Source organism: Lygodium microphyllum, chromosome 8 (genome assembly GCF_053477565.2).
Source record: "Lygodium microphyllum isolate KBCC chromosome 8, Lygodium_microphyllum_v1.1.10, whole genome shotgun sequence".
In the NCBI taxonomy this organism is placed as follows: domain Eukaryota; kingdom Viridiplantae; phylum Streptophyta; class Polypodiopsida; order Schizaeales; family Lygodiaceae; genus Lygodium; species Lygodium microphyllum.
In genome coordinates, this window is record NC_141142.1 from 77,841,047 (window position 1) to 77,859,043 (window position 17,997).

Sequence of the window (17,997 nt, forward strand, 5' to 3'; positions counted from 1 at the left end):
ACAGGCGCCAGACTATTGTAGACAGCAATGCCCAGCTTGGACCGCGATGTCCTCCGCATCCGAGGTGTGCGCAACAAGCTGAAATGCTTGAAATTTGCAGAAACGAGATTGTTTTCTGAATGGAGAGTTGTTAGATTACGGGAACAGATTTCTTGAGACTGATGGAAGCACGAGTGTTCTTCACCTCCCAGCCACGCCTAGATAAGTGCTGGCCCTCAAGCTTATCTCTTTGCCAGCCGTCAACTTGCTGGAGTCCTACTATTTCTGGACTCCCTTAACCTCTAGGCTCCCCTTAACCCCGTTCGGGCGCCCAAGAGCCCGGACGGTCTTTCTCGTGCATGTTCCCCTAAATTTACCTTAATGTAACATTAAATATTCCTTTTAATGTCACATTCCACACTTATGACCTTAATGTGACATTAAATATCACTTTTAATGTCACATTAATGTCACATTTCCTTCCCCTCAAGAATCGGTTTCGTCCTCGAAAACGATACTTGGAAGGTCTAACTGTAAATCGGGAAACCTTTTCTTTAAAATACTTACTCGCTCCCATGTTGAGCTTTCTTCTGAACAATCTTTCCACTTAACCAAACATTCTTGATAAATAGTATTCCTCGTTCGTCTATTACGAACATTTAATATTTTTTCTGGTTCATGTGGATTAGATTGGTCATAGAATAACTCCTCAATATCATCATTTAAGATTAGATTATCCAAATCACCCAGCTTCTTCCTTAATTTGTTTACATGAAAAACTGGATGTATTTTACTACCAGCAGGTAGTTGGAGCTTGTAAGCCAATTCTCCCACCCTTTTAAGTATTATGAAAGGACCACAATACCTTGGTGAAAGCTTTGGACAATGTCCCTTTTTCATAGTTTTAGTTTGTTCAGGCACCTTAAGATAGACCAATTCTCCTTCTTCAAAGGAGATGTCTCTTCGGTGAGGATCTGCATATGCTCTAGCTCGACTTTGAGCCTTTTTAATATTTTCTTGAGCAAATTTTAACATACTATTCATATCCTCCAAAAAGTCTTTAGCTGCCTGAACCTTTTCCTTATGCAGTCCTACTGCAAAAGGAGCTCTGGGCTGAAACCCATACATCAACATAAATGGACTATATCCAGTGGAAGAGTGTTTGGCACTGTTATATGCAAACTCTGCTATCGGTAAATACACTTCCCAATTAGTTTGCCTTTTGCTTACATATGCCCTAAGCATATCTTCAAGAATTTGGTTAACCCTTTCAGTTTGCCCATCTGTTTGCGGATGATCCGCCGTACTCATGCTAAGTTTAGTATCCAATTTCCTAAATACCGCACGCCAAAAATGGCTATCGAATTTTCTATCCCGATCAGAAATTATATTTGCCGGAAGGCCATACAATCGGTATATGTTCTCTACGAACAATCTAGCCAATTCTGGTGTTTTAACATCAGTTGAAGTTGGAATAAACCTAGCCATTTTGGTTAACCTATCCACAATTACCCACACAGAGTCGTGCCCCCTCTGTGTTCTAGGTAAAGCAACAATAAAATCCATGGAGATACTCTCCCATTTTCCCGAAGGAATTTCTAATGGATGGAGAAGTCCTCCCATTTTTAATTTTTCAGCTTTATTAACCTGGCATTTATTACATTTGACCACATAGTCAAGGACGTCCTTATTCATTCCAGGCCAATAGAACTGCCTTTTAATAAGACTATAAGTCTTATTAACTCCTGGATGTCCCGCACTAGGGGTATCATGACACTCAAAGAGTATCTGGCGCCTTATTTCTATATCTTTCGGGACACATACCCTACCCTTGTAGAGTAAATAACCATTATCAATGGTAAAATTCTTCCACTTGAATCCAGTTTGAGCAACCCCTGATGCTCCATTTCCTAGTTGAACATCCTCAGATATTCCTTCCTCAGTAGAAGCACTTTCATTTGGATCCCCATTTTTTATTGCTTCCCATATGTTGAAATATGCCGGATCAACCTGGCATTTCCCTTTTAAAGATTCAAGCAAGCTGGAAGTGAACTGAGTAAAACTCAATTCATTAATGATGGGCATTCTGCTGAGTGCATCAGCTACTATATTATACTTTCCTTTTCTATATCTTATTTCATAGTCGAACTCTTGGAGGAGTTCGGCCCATCTGGCTTTACGCCCATGTAAATCTGGTTGATCATTAAGCCACTTAATGCTTTCATGATCCGATAAAATCAAAAGTTTGGCACCATACAAATAATGCCTCCATTTCTTCATTGCATGTACTATTGCATACAGCTCCCTCTCATAAACAGAATAATTCTGTTTTGCACGATCTAATTTCTTGCTTTCAAAAGCAACTGGTCGACCTTCTTGTAATAAGACCGCGCCTATTGCCTTGTCACTGGCATCAGCTTCAACCACAAATGGTTTATTGGGATCCACTATTAATAATACTGGAGCTGTAGCAATAGCTACCTTAAGTTTTTGAAAACTTTCACTTTGGTCTGTTCCCCAATTAAAACTTTTCCCTTTCCCTTTAAGTTGGTCTGTCATTGGAACAGCTATTTTGGCATAATCTCGAATGAATCTACGATAAAATCCAGATAAACCTAGGAAGATCTGCAGCTCTTCCAGGTTCCGTGGAGGTGGCCATTCAATAATTGCCCTTACTTTTTCTGGATCCATGTTGATTCCCTCTTTCGAGATTATATGCCCTAAATATTTGACCTCTTGTGCAAAGAATTCACATTTAGTTTTCTTCGCATAAAGGGAATGTGTTCTTAACAGTTGGAATACTAATAATAAGTGTTCCAAATGTTCTTCTCTTGATTTACTAAAGATCAAGATATCATCCAAAAAGACTACTACAAAATGTCCTAGATAGGGCCGTAAAACACTATTCATCAGCTTCATAAAGGTAGCTAGTGCATTAGTAAGACCAAAAGGCATCACCAAAAAATCATAATGCCTGTATCTAGTACGAAATGCCGTTTTGGAAATATCTTGTGCCTTAATTCTTATTTGGTGATAACCTGATCTTAAGTCTATCTTTGTGAAGAATTTTGCCCCTTGCAATTGATCAAAAAGATCTTCCATTCTGGGCATAGGAAATTTATTCTTCACCGTTATTTTATTAAGTGCTCTATAGTCAACACAAAGTCGCATAGAACCATCTTTTTTCTTTACCAATAAAATTGGTGAAGCCCAAGGTGAATTACTGGGTTGAATAAACCCTTTATCCAGGTAATCCTTAATTTGTTTTTCAACTTCTTGATGCTGTGTTTCACTTAACCTATATGGTGGTTTTGAAATTGGGTGTGTATCCTTATTTATATCAATTGGGTGATTTATTTCACCCCTATCTGGTGGAAGGCCACTTGGTAAATCAGAAGGAAACACATCTTTAAAATCATCTAACAAACGATTCAATTCATTATTAACATTCAATTCGCAAACATAGGAAAATTGTTGCTTTATATTACAGAAAGTAAAAGTACTCTGTACAGGAAGAGACCATAGCATATATACCTCACAAACTTCCTTCTTTATCAGCTTCTGAACTTCAGTAGAACACAGCAAAGGATTATCAGATACTTCATGTTCACCTTGAATGACAAAAGTCTTACCATCCCTTTCAAATTCCAGTGTATTATGGTGATAGCTACGTTTTAAGGATGGTTCCAATCCCCATAGCCACTCCCTCCCTAGAGCAATGTCAGCTCTTTCCATGTTCATTATTTGGAAATCAAGCTTATCTTTATATCCTTGAATCTCGATTTCCAAATTGGATACCATTGTATCCCATATTTTATTGTCTTGGCCTTGCATCATACGCACAACGTATTGATGCTCACTGTTTTGTTGGGGAAGTTTCAATTTTTTGACAAGTGCATAATTTATAAAATTATGTGTGGCAGAGTCATCAATCATGACTCTAACCCGTTTTCCAGCTATCAATCCATGTACTCTAAGTAAATCATGTGGCCCAAAGGTAGGCTGCCACAAAAAAGTTGACATACAACACTTATGTTGTACATCCATGTGCAAGACCTCTAAAGATTTATACTTTTCATGGCCCTTTAATTCTAAGGTCTGCACTACATGGATTTGTTTTTCTTTTCCCTTGCCCTTGTCCTTTTCTTTGTCTTCCCCCTTTTTCTTTTGAGGGCAATTCCAAGCAGCATGGTTAGGGGATGGGCAATTAAAACACAATTTTTGTTTTTTGGCCTTATCAAAGTCATCAGGACTTAGCTTTGGCCTCATATATGGTTTCTTTTCAAAAGGTTGTTTTTTACCCTTGAAAAATGGCATTTTTCTTTTAAATTTGCCCACAAATTTTGAGGTTTCTAATTCCTTAGACTTGGGCTCCATATCAGTGAGACTGGTGAGTGTACCTGGACGCGTACTATCTTCATAAATTAATGCAAATTTAATTGCCTCTTCAAGCGTCTTAGGTAAACTCCGTTTTACTTCCTTTTTACAGGCTTTATCCAATCCCCTAATGAATCCTCTTGTTTTTTGGAATTCATCAATTCCTTCGAGTTTGAGGATTATCTCACGATATTCCTCCAGATATGTCAGTAGGGGCCGTCCCTTTTGTCTAACGTAATCCCAATCTTCCTAGTTTCTTTCCATTTCATTTTCAGGAAGAAATTCTTTTAAAAAGACAGATTCAAATTGAGCCCAAGTTTCAGGTATTTTATTCGTCTCCTTTAAAGTTCGCCACCACTTATATGCTTTGGGCCCCAAAGTTAAACTGGCCTCCAATGCTTGGAGATGTGGTGGGGTGTTTTTTAATTTATGTAAATCTTCCCATTTTTGGAGGAAATTAAAGATTGTATCTTTATTCCTATCTTTTTCCTCCCCGTAAAATTGAGGTGGTTTCATATCCTTTAAAACCGGATTATCCCTCAATTTATGGTAGGTTTGGGGTTCCTTAGGATCTCGCATAGTCACATCTAAATCTTTCGATGAAGATGGGACATCCGAGATTTCTATCTTATTCTTATCTCTTTCCAACAATAAAGTTAGTTGAGATTTTATTTCAGTAAGTGTTTGAGTTAAAAACTCCATTTGAACCCCCTGAGTTTGCACACGAGCAGAAAGATCATCAAATTGCTCTCTCGTGGCAAAAAATTCTTCCCATTGTTCTTCTTGTATGTCTGGTTCATGGGGATTTGCCATAGGTTGATCCCCGGAACTAGAACTTTCCATTACCCTTTCTTTCCCTTTTTCTGCCATTAATACACTAGAATTGGAAAGCAAAAATAAGAAATTTGCATACAAGATAAAATACTTCCCTGATTTTAATGGCAGACTGTGACTTCAGTTGTATGAAGGCTGTAGCTTCAGTTGTATATGAAGTTTTCTGCCTGTCTCACAGCAATCGCAATCTTATCCGCCTCAGGAGCAGTCCTATCCGTCAACAGCAATCTGATACTGGCAGCTCCACTTCTGATCTGTTTCTCACGGCTGCTGGCAGCTTCACATCTGAGCTGGTTGATCCTCGCGAATGCTGGCGACTCCACTCCTGGTCCTCGCGGATGCTGGCGGCTACACGCCTGGTCTGGTCGGTCTTCGCGCTGGTCTTTACGTTTTTTTTTATTTTTCTCTGCCCGTTTCTGCCCGTAACGTTTTCTGCCACGGGTCCCGTAACGTTAGACCAATGATAAATGTCACTTACGTGACGTGGCGCTGCACTTCTAATGTGACGAGTCTTCTCCGTTTTCTTCACGGCTTCGTCAATTCTCACGCAACGGGACAGGGCAGAAGTGACGGCACGCGACGGGACAGGGCAGATGACACGCTTTCACTCGCGACGGAACAGGACACTTCTGACTGATGGCCCGCTTCTTGACTGACGGCCTGACAGATTCTTGTTTGATCAGAAACATAGGCTCTGATACCAATGTTAGATTACGGGAACAGATTTCTTGAGACTGATGGAAGCACGAGTGTTCTTCACCTCCCAGCCACGCCTAGATAAGTGCTGGCCCTCAAGCTTATCTCTTTGCCAGCCGTCAACTTGCTGGAGTCCTACTATTTCTGGACTCCCTTAACCTCTAGGCTCCCCTTAACCCCGTTCGGGCGCCCAAGAGCCCGGACGGTCTTTCTCGTGCATGTTCCCCTAAATTTACCTTAATGTAACATTAAATATTCCTTTTAATGTCACATTCCACACTTATGACCTTAATGTGACATTAAATATCACTTTTAATGTCACATTAATGTCACAAGAGTGATCAGCAATAGTCGCTCTGCTGTAAACAGCTGCAAACTGCGGGTGGAAGGCTGGAAACACGTGCCAGATTGTAAATGACAGCAAGGGACAGCTGAGACTGTGATGTCCTCCGCGAAAGAGGTGTGGGCAGCAAGCTGAAAACACCTGAAATCTACAAAAACGAGATTTTGATGTAGTGAAAGAAGAAGAGAAGTGAATGCCGAACCCGCCACTGGTCTTTGCCTTCACTAGAGTGGAGGATCTTCGCTGCTAGGTGAGCAGATCTAGCTTTGATACCATGTCAAAAGATGACGTACCAATGAGATAGTAGGGTTGGCAGGGAAGAACTCGGAGTGAACTCAGCAAACATGGAGAAGAGAAGAGAAGAGAGAAGAAACTCTAATGAATGAAATGATGAAGATCTGAATCATGGAGTGAATGTGATACAAGGGAACAAGGGTGCCATAGCACAAGGAAGATGATGAAGACAGCTACGAACCACGAACTGCAATGTCCTCCTTAAGGGGTGCGAGGGTAGTGGAGAGACTGGAGAGAAGAGGTGACGGATTGAATGAATCAGCCGTGAGGAATGAATGAGAGAGTGGCCTATAAATAGACATAGTCAGTCTAGGATGGTGCCCCTTTTGGGGCTGCAAACCCTAAACGCAAAACTTAGAAACGCAAAAATGCAAACTACGGGTGAAGGGTGAAGGGTTTCTCAACACCGCATGGAGTGGAGAGGCCTCAAAAGAGTCACACAATGGATATTCAATCAAGAATGGATGAGCCAAGTCACTTGTCTAATAGGAAAATGATAGCAAGGAGCTATCAAAGGTTTCAAAGAGCACTCTTTCCAAGGATGGACATTAGAGACCAAAAGGCATCATGTGGGCATGCTAGCAGCAAGGGAGGGTGGCTCAAAGAAGCAAGAACAAAGCTACTACACAATGAAAAGACCCTATAAAGGGGGTTCGAGGAAACCACCAAAGGAGACGGTAGGGGATGGAATGAAACTTGTGGGATGGATGGTAGCTTGCCACATGCATGGGTATCTATGTATCTTCTCTCGTGTCCAATGGAGGTTCATCTCTAGTTGCAACTCTTTCGGCTCAGCCTAAAGAGATGCAACAAAAACTCACCAAGCTTTGTACTCCCTATTTTCCACTTGTACCCATGGCCAAGGGTACACTTTGTCTTTGGTTCCATCCGCATCCCTTCAAAGTACATACAAATTCATGCTGCAAGGGGAAGACATATGCTTGGTGGGCAGGGTTACACCCTAAACCCGAATCATAAGCAACATTTCATTCTGTTTTTCAAAAGCATTTTATGGCCGACAATAGATTCAGAACTTCCCTAAGTTGCTTATGCTTGACATGGGAAAGGAGTCATTGGATGCGTATTCACAAAAGTTCAAGGACCTTCTCCACAAGACAAAGGCCTTGGATGATCCATAGGTACTGCATTGCCTCTTTACTTTGTGTTTCCGCTGGAGTACCAAAAATGAGGTCCTACACAACCCTCTCCACTCATGAGAGAATGTCTACAAGTATACCAAAAACTTAGATAATACTTTGGCGGTGAGCAAAGGTAGCCAATCAATGAGTGGTTCCCATCAAGCCTCCACAACCTCTATGCCAAACAAAGCCCCCACTCCAGCAGCTCGTAATGTCCAGTTCTAATACATGGAAGATGAAAGGCAACAAGGGCAAGATGACTTGTAGCGAGCATCGTACCAAGCATCGTTTCGCATGCCATCAAACTAGCCACTTCCCCTGGAGATAAAGAGAGTTTGTAGAATAAGAAGGCAATGACTAAAAAATTCAAAGCTTCCATAAACAATGTGAAAATCCCAAGTAAATTTCTTAAGTTGTCAACAAAGGATCACTATGTTAATGCAAATAGATACCCAAATTGTCACATAGACAAGACCATGGTTGGCCCCCATGATCTTCTTAAGTCCACTAGTCTCATTGGCTATGCCAACCTATGACAGTTTTGTTTGACAACTCTAATGACAATTTTCTTTCTTGTCATTCGGTGTGAGCCTTCCAACTCCATACAGGACTTGCTGACCATGCTGATCAAGTTTAATATACAAAAACCCCCAGTCTGGCCTACTCAAATCAATTGGTGCCACAATTGGATCTTATGATTCAGCGATACCATGAAGCCTTGGACTTCTACCTAATAAGTCTTGGCCACACCAATGTCATCCTTTGCATGTTGTGGTTTATGATAGATCGTCCTCTCTTAGAATAGACTATAAAACTTACATAGTATCTTTTCAACTTGATGGTCACTTTCGTATGTTTAAGGATCATCCACCCTCTGAGACCATAGAATCTAATGTAAACATAACACTAGAAGGGGTTGCAAATCGCACAGGATCATTCAAACAAGGTTCCAAGAACTGGCAACATGTCCGAAAGGAGTGTGGGCAGCAATGAGCAATGAGAGGGCTGAATGGTGGCTGGCTGGAATGAAGGGACTACACAAACACATGAAACCTATTCATAGAGAAGTAGGGTGCATTTGTCTTGCTGTCAAAAATAAACCCATTTATTTTTGGTAATTTAATTGCTTTTTGGGCCTGCTTTTAGGAGATTAAACTAGTGGTCAATGCACCATAAATATGAGGATGTGCAGACCCTGATATTAGAGGCTCAATAGTAGTCATATAGATAGATTTACGGTGGTGATTGATATAGAGGGGGTCATCAATCATTTCTATTTGCGAAAAATGGCTTTTGCATCGAGCTTTGACCCCTCGGTCTACCTTGGATGGTGATTCCATGTCAAAGTTCTTTGTCTTGGACATTTCCGTGGCAGAAAGGAAGGCCAACATCTCCAACAATATGTCTAGCTTGATCATTCAATGCTCTTGAGAATGATGGACTTCCCTAATGTCCTCTACAGCCATTTTGATTCTCCTTTGCTGCATGTTTGGACACGAAGCAAGGATGCCCCTATCCTATGGTCTGCAGAGTGGTGCTCCTATATCACAAGCCAAAAAGGAATTGTGAGAGTGGAGGTTGGGCATGCCTATGCCTAATGTACATCTATATGATGCAATGGACCCTCTGGGATGCTTACTATATGCATTTGGCAGTTGACAAATCCTAAACGCAATCATGATGTGCTTCTACAAGGTTGTTCATGAAAGGCACTGAGACTCAACTATTTCCACTTTCTATGATCAAGGTTTGAGTATGATTGACATCGACTTAGGTGCTTTCTCTGAGGCACATCTGGTACTAGGTGGAGTGCTAGATTATCCATGGTAGATTCTTTGTTAGTGTTGTATGTACTGTGATGTTCCAAGTTTCTGATAAACTCACTAATGTGGTATGGGACATGGTGGCGGTCCCTAAAAGCTTGTATGTTCCCATCATTGTATATTTTATTGCATTGATCATTCATAGTGAACATTTCATGCATGTTGAGCACTTTCAGGCTGGGCACCACTTAGGACAGCTAGAGTGGGATACTTTCATCCTGTATGACTTCACTTATCGGTTGACCGAACCACTGTAGAGCACTTGTATGCATGGAGTGAGGGAGACTAGAGGCACTGCTGGTTATACATGTTGATACTCGTGTGCTTTATACTAATCATTCTCATGCTTTCAATTATGGATTCCACTGACCATTCATCATTCACTCTTGGAGTTCTTGTGTTCTTCTTTCACTGTTCATTGTCTCAATGTTTATGCTTTGTGTTTCCTCGCTTTCATACATTTGCACATTCTCACAACTCTCTAAGTGCATCGTTGTATGCGAGTGCCACCCACCCATTGATGCTTCATATGGACAATCTTACGAATTCACGAATGTAACATGGGATGCGTCTACAAGGTGCCAAACTTTTCATGGCCCAAGCCTATGCTCATGATTCTTCTTTTATGCCAAAAAATGATCCTCTATATGTCCAAATTTTGATGGACATGTTCTACTTTTGGCTTGGCTATGGGGATTGCACATTAATTTTGCAAAATCCTAGCGTTTGCCTCATGTAAGAATCATTGGGCTATTACCTTGGCAGCCATGTGTGTCAATCTGAAAACCAAGGCATATAGGCATTGGATTATGGACCACTGGAAAGTGGTATTGGATCACTCCAACAGGAAAATTCCAGGTTATCCTAATTCCAGTCATTTGATACAAGATTGGAAGCAAGTCTTGTCTCATGTCCAATGGTCAAGTAGGCCTCCTTTATAAAGTGATTCTCTGCAAGAAGAAAGCATAGATTGGAGAGCTATGTTTGAAGAACCATTGGTAATTCAAAAGCCGGACAAAGCTAAAATTGGGAAACAGATACAATGATGATGTGGTTGACAAGGAGGGTCAGGTATTATCTTCCCAACAGCATGTCAAGCTCATGCACTTGGCATGCATCATAGACCCATTTGGCAAAAAATCAGCCTTAATTAGCAAGCTTTTTTGGCCAGTGCCTATTGTGGTCGAAACAACAGAATTGGTATGCCTATAGGTCGAATATTTTAGAATGCCTATTATGGTCAAATGCAATGCATTGGGATGCTGTCCAGTCACTTTGGAAAAATGTCCTCCATAAAAACATATAGGTGTATTGTACCTCTCTGGATTGGTAAGAACGGGAATGATTTGTGGCACTTGAATAAATCAAATCCAATCTCAATAAAGTTTGAAAAACAAATTGCATTGAAGCAAAGGTTTTTCTTTCAAAGACGCATTGTGGGAGTATTCCTGTGGGACAAAAACTGGCAAAGTGTAATATTGCTTCCTCCTATTGCTACTGATGCTTACATGTGAATGACACAGTTCTGCATCTTCTTTGGTCACACCCAGAAACCAAAGCATTTTTGGGGTCTTTTTCAACATTTGCAAGCCAAATTTTCTGCTTCAAAGATTTGGAATATTATTTTGCCTGTTTGGAAGGCTCTCTAGGGGGAACTCTCCTTATTCCCTCTCTTTCATGGATCAGATATTGAAGTCTGGACTATTCTGACTCATAGGAATCATGCTTTTATGGGTGCTCAGTCATTTAAACCTTGCACCTACTCTAGACTTCATTACAACAATCATTGCATAATTCTTGCCCACTGTTTCCAGGTTTTTGGAATAGACTTTATAATGAAGTCTATTCACCTTGTACATTCTTGACTCTATGAGTTAATGAGCAGTGGTTTCACCAAAAGTAATAATAATTGTGCATGCACAGTTGCAGGTTGTAAGACCCAATTACTAATGAGTGGTCATGACATGAAGGCCCATTTAGAAATCAAGATATCTAACTATCTTCCCTCTGCTCAGCCATCTGAAGCCAACATGGACTCCCTAGTCCATACTAGCATCAAAAGCTGCAAGAAACTAATTGACTTGTACAGTTGAACTTCACTCCTACCACCATACAAAACACCTTGACGCACAAAACACCTCCAAGGCTAAGGACAACCTCTTCTACATCACATGTGCTTCTCTACAAGGTAGATCCTGCCATCTACATACTCTACCAATAGCTCTAGGCCCCTCCACCCCATGGCTCTCCTTGAAATGATGAAGAAACACGATCCAGTCTTCATCACATTGAAATTCAAACAATCAAAATCATTTCTATGGATTCCATTACACAAGAGCATTGTTTGTCTCATATGCATCATATAGGAATATGATCTACCACATCCTAATTTCTCCAGTCATATGCCCAACAGGAGTCATGTTAGATATGCTCAATGCCCCACCCTCATAAGGTGCCACCAATGATCCACCACGTGCACGAGAAGAAGCCATGTGTGAGCATGGATATCGGGTGGGTCCTGACTTGTATGTCAGATGAGGTCTATGTGATTGGATGGCAAAAAGGTGACATTTGTGGATCTAGCCTTTGGGTTAAATAGAGTGCTTATGCCGATACCAACTCGAGGCACAATGCATCGAGTTGTGGGGCTAGGGGGTCTCTAGGGGGCTAGTAGCCTCCTTGATGAGGGTTCAAGGGCAGCGCCCCCCAACTCGACAGTAAAGAGAACTAGCTAACTAGGGAAGGTTTATAATATGGTCAGACATGCCGACCAAACTACCTTCCCAACCTATAAAAGGAAGACCCCTCTAAAGCCACGTCAATCTATCTTTCATCAAGTCAAAGTTCTTCCAACTACCCTTAAGGACCTATCATCTATCTGGATCACCATTTAGGTTCACAGTGGAAGCACACTGGTGGACAAAGCCATATTTGTATCAGTTCATTTGAAATTAAAGCAATCTCTGTTCTTCTCATGATTATTGTCTGTTCTCTACTCCTTGCTCAAATTCTATCCGTTATGCCATGTAATTTCTACAAGTCCCATAGGAATGGATCCATCAAATCCCGATCTGACATGTCTATCACATCATCTCAATTTTGTCCCATCATAGACTATCCATAGAGAGCTATGTCCAAAGTAATCCATGACATGTTTACCACTCAAAATGTAAATAAACCATGTCTCACCATACTAGCACATGGATTAATACTTTATGTTTTTGCATTCGATACATGGGTGGCACCCCTTACTTTATGTTTTTGCATTCGATACATGGGTGGCATTATTTCCCTTAACCATGATCTCCTTGAGGGCTAGGAAAACCCCTTACTGAAGAAACTCCACGTGATCCTCAAAGAAAATCAATTGAGATTATCCTTCCCAAGGCACTTCTCTTTAGAGAGTGCCTGATCTTTATCCATACCTCTTCAGTGGCAAAACCCATAAGATTATTGCTCATGTCTGTACATTGAAGCTACAGCCTCTAGCATCCTTGGTTCATAATGTTGGAGCTAGCTATCATGAGGCCCTTTTAATTAACATCTCTCAACCAGGGAGTTCCGCACTGTTGTCACAGTAGCCTTTACATAATCTAGTCTCTGTTGGGCAAGTGTTCTCTGAAAGGTCTCAGTAAGTCTGATAAACCAAATGCTCACCACCTGCAAAGTTGCAAATAAATAGAAGATAGCTAGTCATAATGTTCCCAAAAATGACAGTCCATCCTCCATAGGGAGAGTGCCAAAGCCACTCAACATCTCCAATCACAACTAATTAATGATACTTGGAAGTACCACCCGGACTTTCATATAGAACCACAAAGAGCAGTTTCAAAAGGCACACAATCCCACAAGAAGCTACCACCCAGACTTTCAGATAGAACCACAAGGAGCAATTTCAAAAGGCACATAATCCCACAATAGTTTTTTCAGTATATACTTCTCAATCACAGGTTCCATGAGATAAGGAGTAGTTGATTTGAAATGGTGACAGACAAAACTGATGTTACTGGCAAAAAGATAAGAAGATATGTTCTATATGAAGTTTTTGTAATGGACTCTGCTTAAATGAATAATAACCATGTTTGAAAATGGCATGATTTTAAGGAATAAACCTCTAGTATATAACTAACAAATACAACACTCTTATCATTACAGAAGTAATGAATAAGATGTCTAGTACACCACGAGTAAAACAAACGTAAAATAACTACAAAGCATCAAAAGGAAAGGTAAAAATCTCACTTTCAGATGAATCGAAAACAAAGACTTCAACTAACCTTTCTAATTGCTGCCTCTTCCTTTACACGTCTTTCTTCTTGCAGCATTGAGTAAACCTTTTCTTCCATCTCTTCCCAGTAAAGATCATTGGGTACACCTTTGGGAACTAGTGCGTGAAAATCCTGATATGAGTTATTGTCATACGTCAACGCATGCTCCGTGGGACCATCAGCCAATACCCAATTCAGAACATACGCATTTCTGGGCACCTCAACTTTGCAAGAATTGAAGTAGATTCATCAATATCAGCAATTCCCCAAAATGTGAATTGAATGTTAATGAAATAAACCATCATGACATCTATTTAACTGTATAATGAGAACAAAAGAGATATACTAAAAAGCACATTATCCATAAACATCCATACTTTAATTTACCAAGATGCCTACATGTCTATCAAAAGATAGTTCGTCTGTATTAGAATCTGTTGTTAGCTGCTGTTGTTGAATTTTTACCAAGAAGGAACATTGTTATCTTCATGAAAGATGAAGGAAACTATACTTCAATTGCACTATCATAACTTCTGAGAAGTTAAAATGCTTTCTTCATGTTGTGCATAATCAAAAGTAATGTATGATTAAAATTTGGCACAATGAAACAACAATGCATAGAGATATAAAGCATTGTTCCTGTATAAACTGCTGTAGAATCAAGTGACATGTGAGAACAATTGCACAATGACAAGGTGATCAAGAGATTTCAATGACTGCATACTTTAACTTAAAAATGAGAGCACAACTATGTTGAAGAACACACATACCATTGATGGTCCACCAATCACCCTGTTGATCACTGAAAAAAGACAGTTTTCCAACAATTGACACCATATCCTGCCAGTTGTTGTAGCCCCCATGGATCCATACTTCTTTACTAAAAGATAAAGGTCTATTTGCACGATTATAAAAGAGCTTCACTACATCTCCTCCTTGGAATTCTGAGGGTTCAAAGTACCATAAACCATCAACAAATTTAACTGCCTTCTGTAGAATACGGCTTGTCATCTCACGCTGGTCATTCACACGCTTCCTTGCTTCTGATCTGTCAACCTCTTCTGCAGCTTTCCTTTCTGCCAAATTGCGTTCCTCCAGAAGTCGCTTCTCTTCCAGTGCCTTCTGAGTAGCAAATCTTTCTACTTCTTTCCTTTCTTCTTCAATCAAAAGGTCTTCAAAGTCATCCTTCTGCATGCCTCCTACTACTAGCACACCAAAATCTTGGTTTGAATTGTTTTCATAAAGATTACAACCATCAAAAAAAACAAAATCAAATTTGTAAGCCTCGTTTGGGACATGCAACTGGCAAGACCACCAGTCTCCAGGTAAGTCTGTTTGTTTTAAATCAATCACAAAAGACTTCCATCTCCAGTCATTAAATGCACCCATCACTTTTATACTTGGCTGCTCAGCCAAAGTAGTGTTACTACGATTCATAAATATTTCAAGATCTTCCCCTGCCTTTGGAGTTTCTGGATACAAGAACATTTTGAGTCCCTGAAGAGAAGATTTCTCATAGAGACTTCTCAAATCTAAACTGCGCTTCTCAGCCTCAAGTTGTTGTACTCTCTCATTCTTGTCATGTGCTGCCAACTCTGCTAAGATTGCACCCTGAGATGCAGAAAGGCTTGAATCAATTTCCTCTGCTTGACCTTCATTGCCACTGCTGAAGCCATCCAATAAAACAGATTGTGTGGGAGAAGGGCCTTCAACGTCTGCGGACCCTTCATCTTCAAAGGCGGAAGGGTCAATTTCTGAAGGATTGATATCTGAGGAAGTAATACCTTCTCCACTTTGTAAAGTCTGAAGTTCACTCCCTCTTTTTCCCTTCAACAAAGAAATGTCCGCATAATTTTCAACCGAGACCTCGTCCGAATCAGTTCCCTCTGAGCTTAAGGATACTGTATGCAAGTAAGTACTATTTACAGGAGCTTTGTCAAGCATTGTACTAGTATAACCCTGATCCATGGAATCCTGGCCTGGTAAATCATCAGATACAATATCTGTACCTGTTTTGTCATTGCTATACTCCTGAATTTCTGCAGTAATAGCATCTGCTGGCCAGATCTTTTCTGAGGATCTTTTACTAGTTTGCTTGTGTTTCTTTGCAACCGATCGTTTTCGAGCTCTTGCACGAATACCTGTCACTTAAGAAGAATCAAGAAAGTGGCTACCCTTGTGGAATAAGAAAGAAGCAGCATATTATTGGATATAATTGAAAAATTGATTGCAGAGTGGTACATCCCTTAACACAGCACTTTTACTCATCAATTTCATTGACCAATGGTTTTATGAACTGTTTCTTTCCTAGATGCAGACTAGCAAGTGCATATGGACCTTCTACAAGATGTGACAGAAGTTCCTTCCTGCCAGTGCCAAGAAATTGATTACTGTTAATGTCTTGACCAAAAATAGCATTCTTATATCACCACATTTGGTAAAATTGTTTATTTTTCCTTCTCGAGTCTTAATTCCTGCCAGAAGCTATGCTCAGGCTCCAGACAGAATAGGGATGAAAGGCTGTGGATTGTCCGTCAGCACTTTGAGCTAAAAATTATAGCATTTTACAAAACGCTACCTTTGTTGAAGATGCTCAGTGTAGACTAAATAGATACCTTCAGTATGAAGCGTTTTCTTAATGGTTTTAGGAAAATTGTAAAAACCCTAGCTTCAAACAGTAGCGTCTCTTAAGGCTGCCCCTAAAGCTTCACACAGAAGCAATTTTGTTGCACTGGCTTTAAATAAATCAAGCCAATTAAGCAAGTCTTAGTAGAGTCGAGAGACTCCTTTTAGACATTTAATTTTCACATGTAGAATCTAGCCTATCAACATCTGGAAGATATCATCAGGAAGAAAAGGCACCTGGTCTACCTGAGTCGTGGCATAAGAATTCACTATTTTTGCCCGGAATCTGCATAAGAAACCATACGTTAGCAGTCGATCATAGGAACAGAAGAGCTATCGGTTACATTCAAAGCTGAGTAGACAACAAGTATGTCTGATCGAGGCTCAGACGACCACATATGGCGCTCAAGACCCTCTTACATGACGGCAGCTGACATTAGAGGAGGATCAAGTTGCTAAATTTCCCACCAGACCTGCCAGCGTTTTTGGCTTGGGGTGATTGTAGGTCCTGTAGGTCCTAGCCTTCACCTCCAGTATTCACCTTGTTTAAGTTGCTATCCTTATGAAGCGTATTTGAAGTTGACACAAGACAATCGTACATCACAATTTCCGACAATGCAATAGACCCTGCTCTCCTTTCATACGTTTATGTTCATACGGCTAGTAGCTACTTAGCGAAGTTGTCATCTGCATGAAGCAGCAATGTGAGTTCTGTACTCGTGGTGACGCAGATAAGCCTCCTTCTTTAGATGAAGCACCGGCAATTCGAGTATTAATGACGTTATGCTTCTTACACTAGCACAAACTGCGTTTCAAGTCAACAATTCATTGAGATGTAGTTCACTCACGATGCAGTTTGCGGGATAGCTCGAGGATGGACTGTCCGAAGCGATAGCTCGAGGTGGCAAGCAAGATGAGCTGAGGAAAGGGGGGGAGCATACTGTGGCAGCGGCTGCCATGGATGATCGACCAAAAGCTAATCCGATCATATGTGAAAGAGAGAGAGAGAGAGAGAGAGAGAGAGAGAGAGAGAGAGCGAGCGAGCGATGAGCTTTAGCTCAATTTTTTACAACATGGATTCCGAACTCCCGATTTCCAAATAATCTCTCGCTCGCGCTCGCTCGCTCTCTCTCTCTCTCTCTCCCCCTACACGACAGAAAAGTTTCAAAGAGAGGCTGGATTTGCCTGCACGTGAATGGTTCCCCCGCGGCTCCATACGTGTGCGCATCCAATCTGTAGTTTTAGGTAGAACAGTAGAATGCTTTCACACGCACATAGCCCGCGACCAGACGGTTCACAGACCGTTCACACGTGTATTTACGGATGGAGGAACGTGGAGCTTCCAAACTTCCATGGCATGGCCGCTGGTCCGTGGTCAATGTCTCACGCAGGCATTATTCTAGACAGATGTTCTGATCCAGTATTTGGAAGGTAACCTTTTTTTATTCTAAGACAATGACTCCAGACTCAAGTGGCATAAATTTTGGGTATAGCATTTGGAAGAGGCCTTTGTTTATTCTTAGACTATGACTCAAAACTTAAAAAGTCTAAGTATCAAGTAGCATCAATTTTGGGGTACACTTTACGTGTTGGATAGCTCATTAATGTCACTTTTTTAT

At 40.8% G+C, this 17,997-nt stretch overlaps 1 protein-coding gene across 5 annotated transcripts in view; it reads right to left on the minus strand.

Moving 5' to 3' along the window:
* The window catches only part of SS3 (starch synthase 3), a 125,958-nt gene extending 108,263 nt beyond the window's left edge, over positions 1–17,695 (minus strand). Inside the window, exons 1-5 of one of the 5 annotated variants that reach the window (XM_087683160.1) lie at positions 17,227–17,689; positions 16,616–16,664; positions 15,763–15,894; positions 14,524–15,654; positions 13,763–13,977 (exon numbers count right to left, since the gene is read on the minus strand). In XM_087683160.1, coding sequence (XP_087539286.1) covers positions 13,763–13,977; positions 14,524–15,654; positions 15,763–15,894; positions 16,616–16,664; positions 17,227–17,367 — 1,668 coding nt within the window. In that variant the 5' untranslated portion in view covers positions 17,368–17,689. Of the gene's footprint in view, positions 1–13,762; positions 13,978–14,523; positions 15,901–16,615; positions 16,665–17,226 lie in introns of all 5 variants that reach the window. The other 4 variants (XM_087683161.1, XM_087683159.1, XM_087683158.1 and 1 more) reach the window with 4 other exon arrangements.
* Between the last annotated feature and the right edge of the window lie 302 nt (positions 17,696–17,997).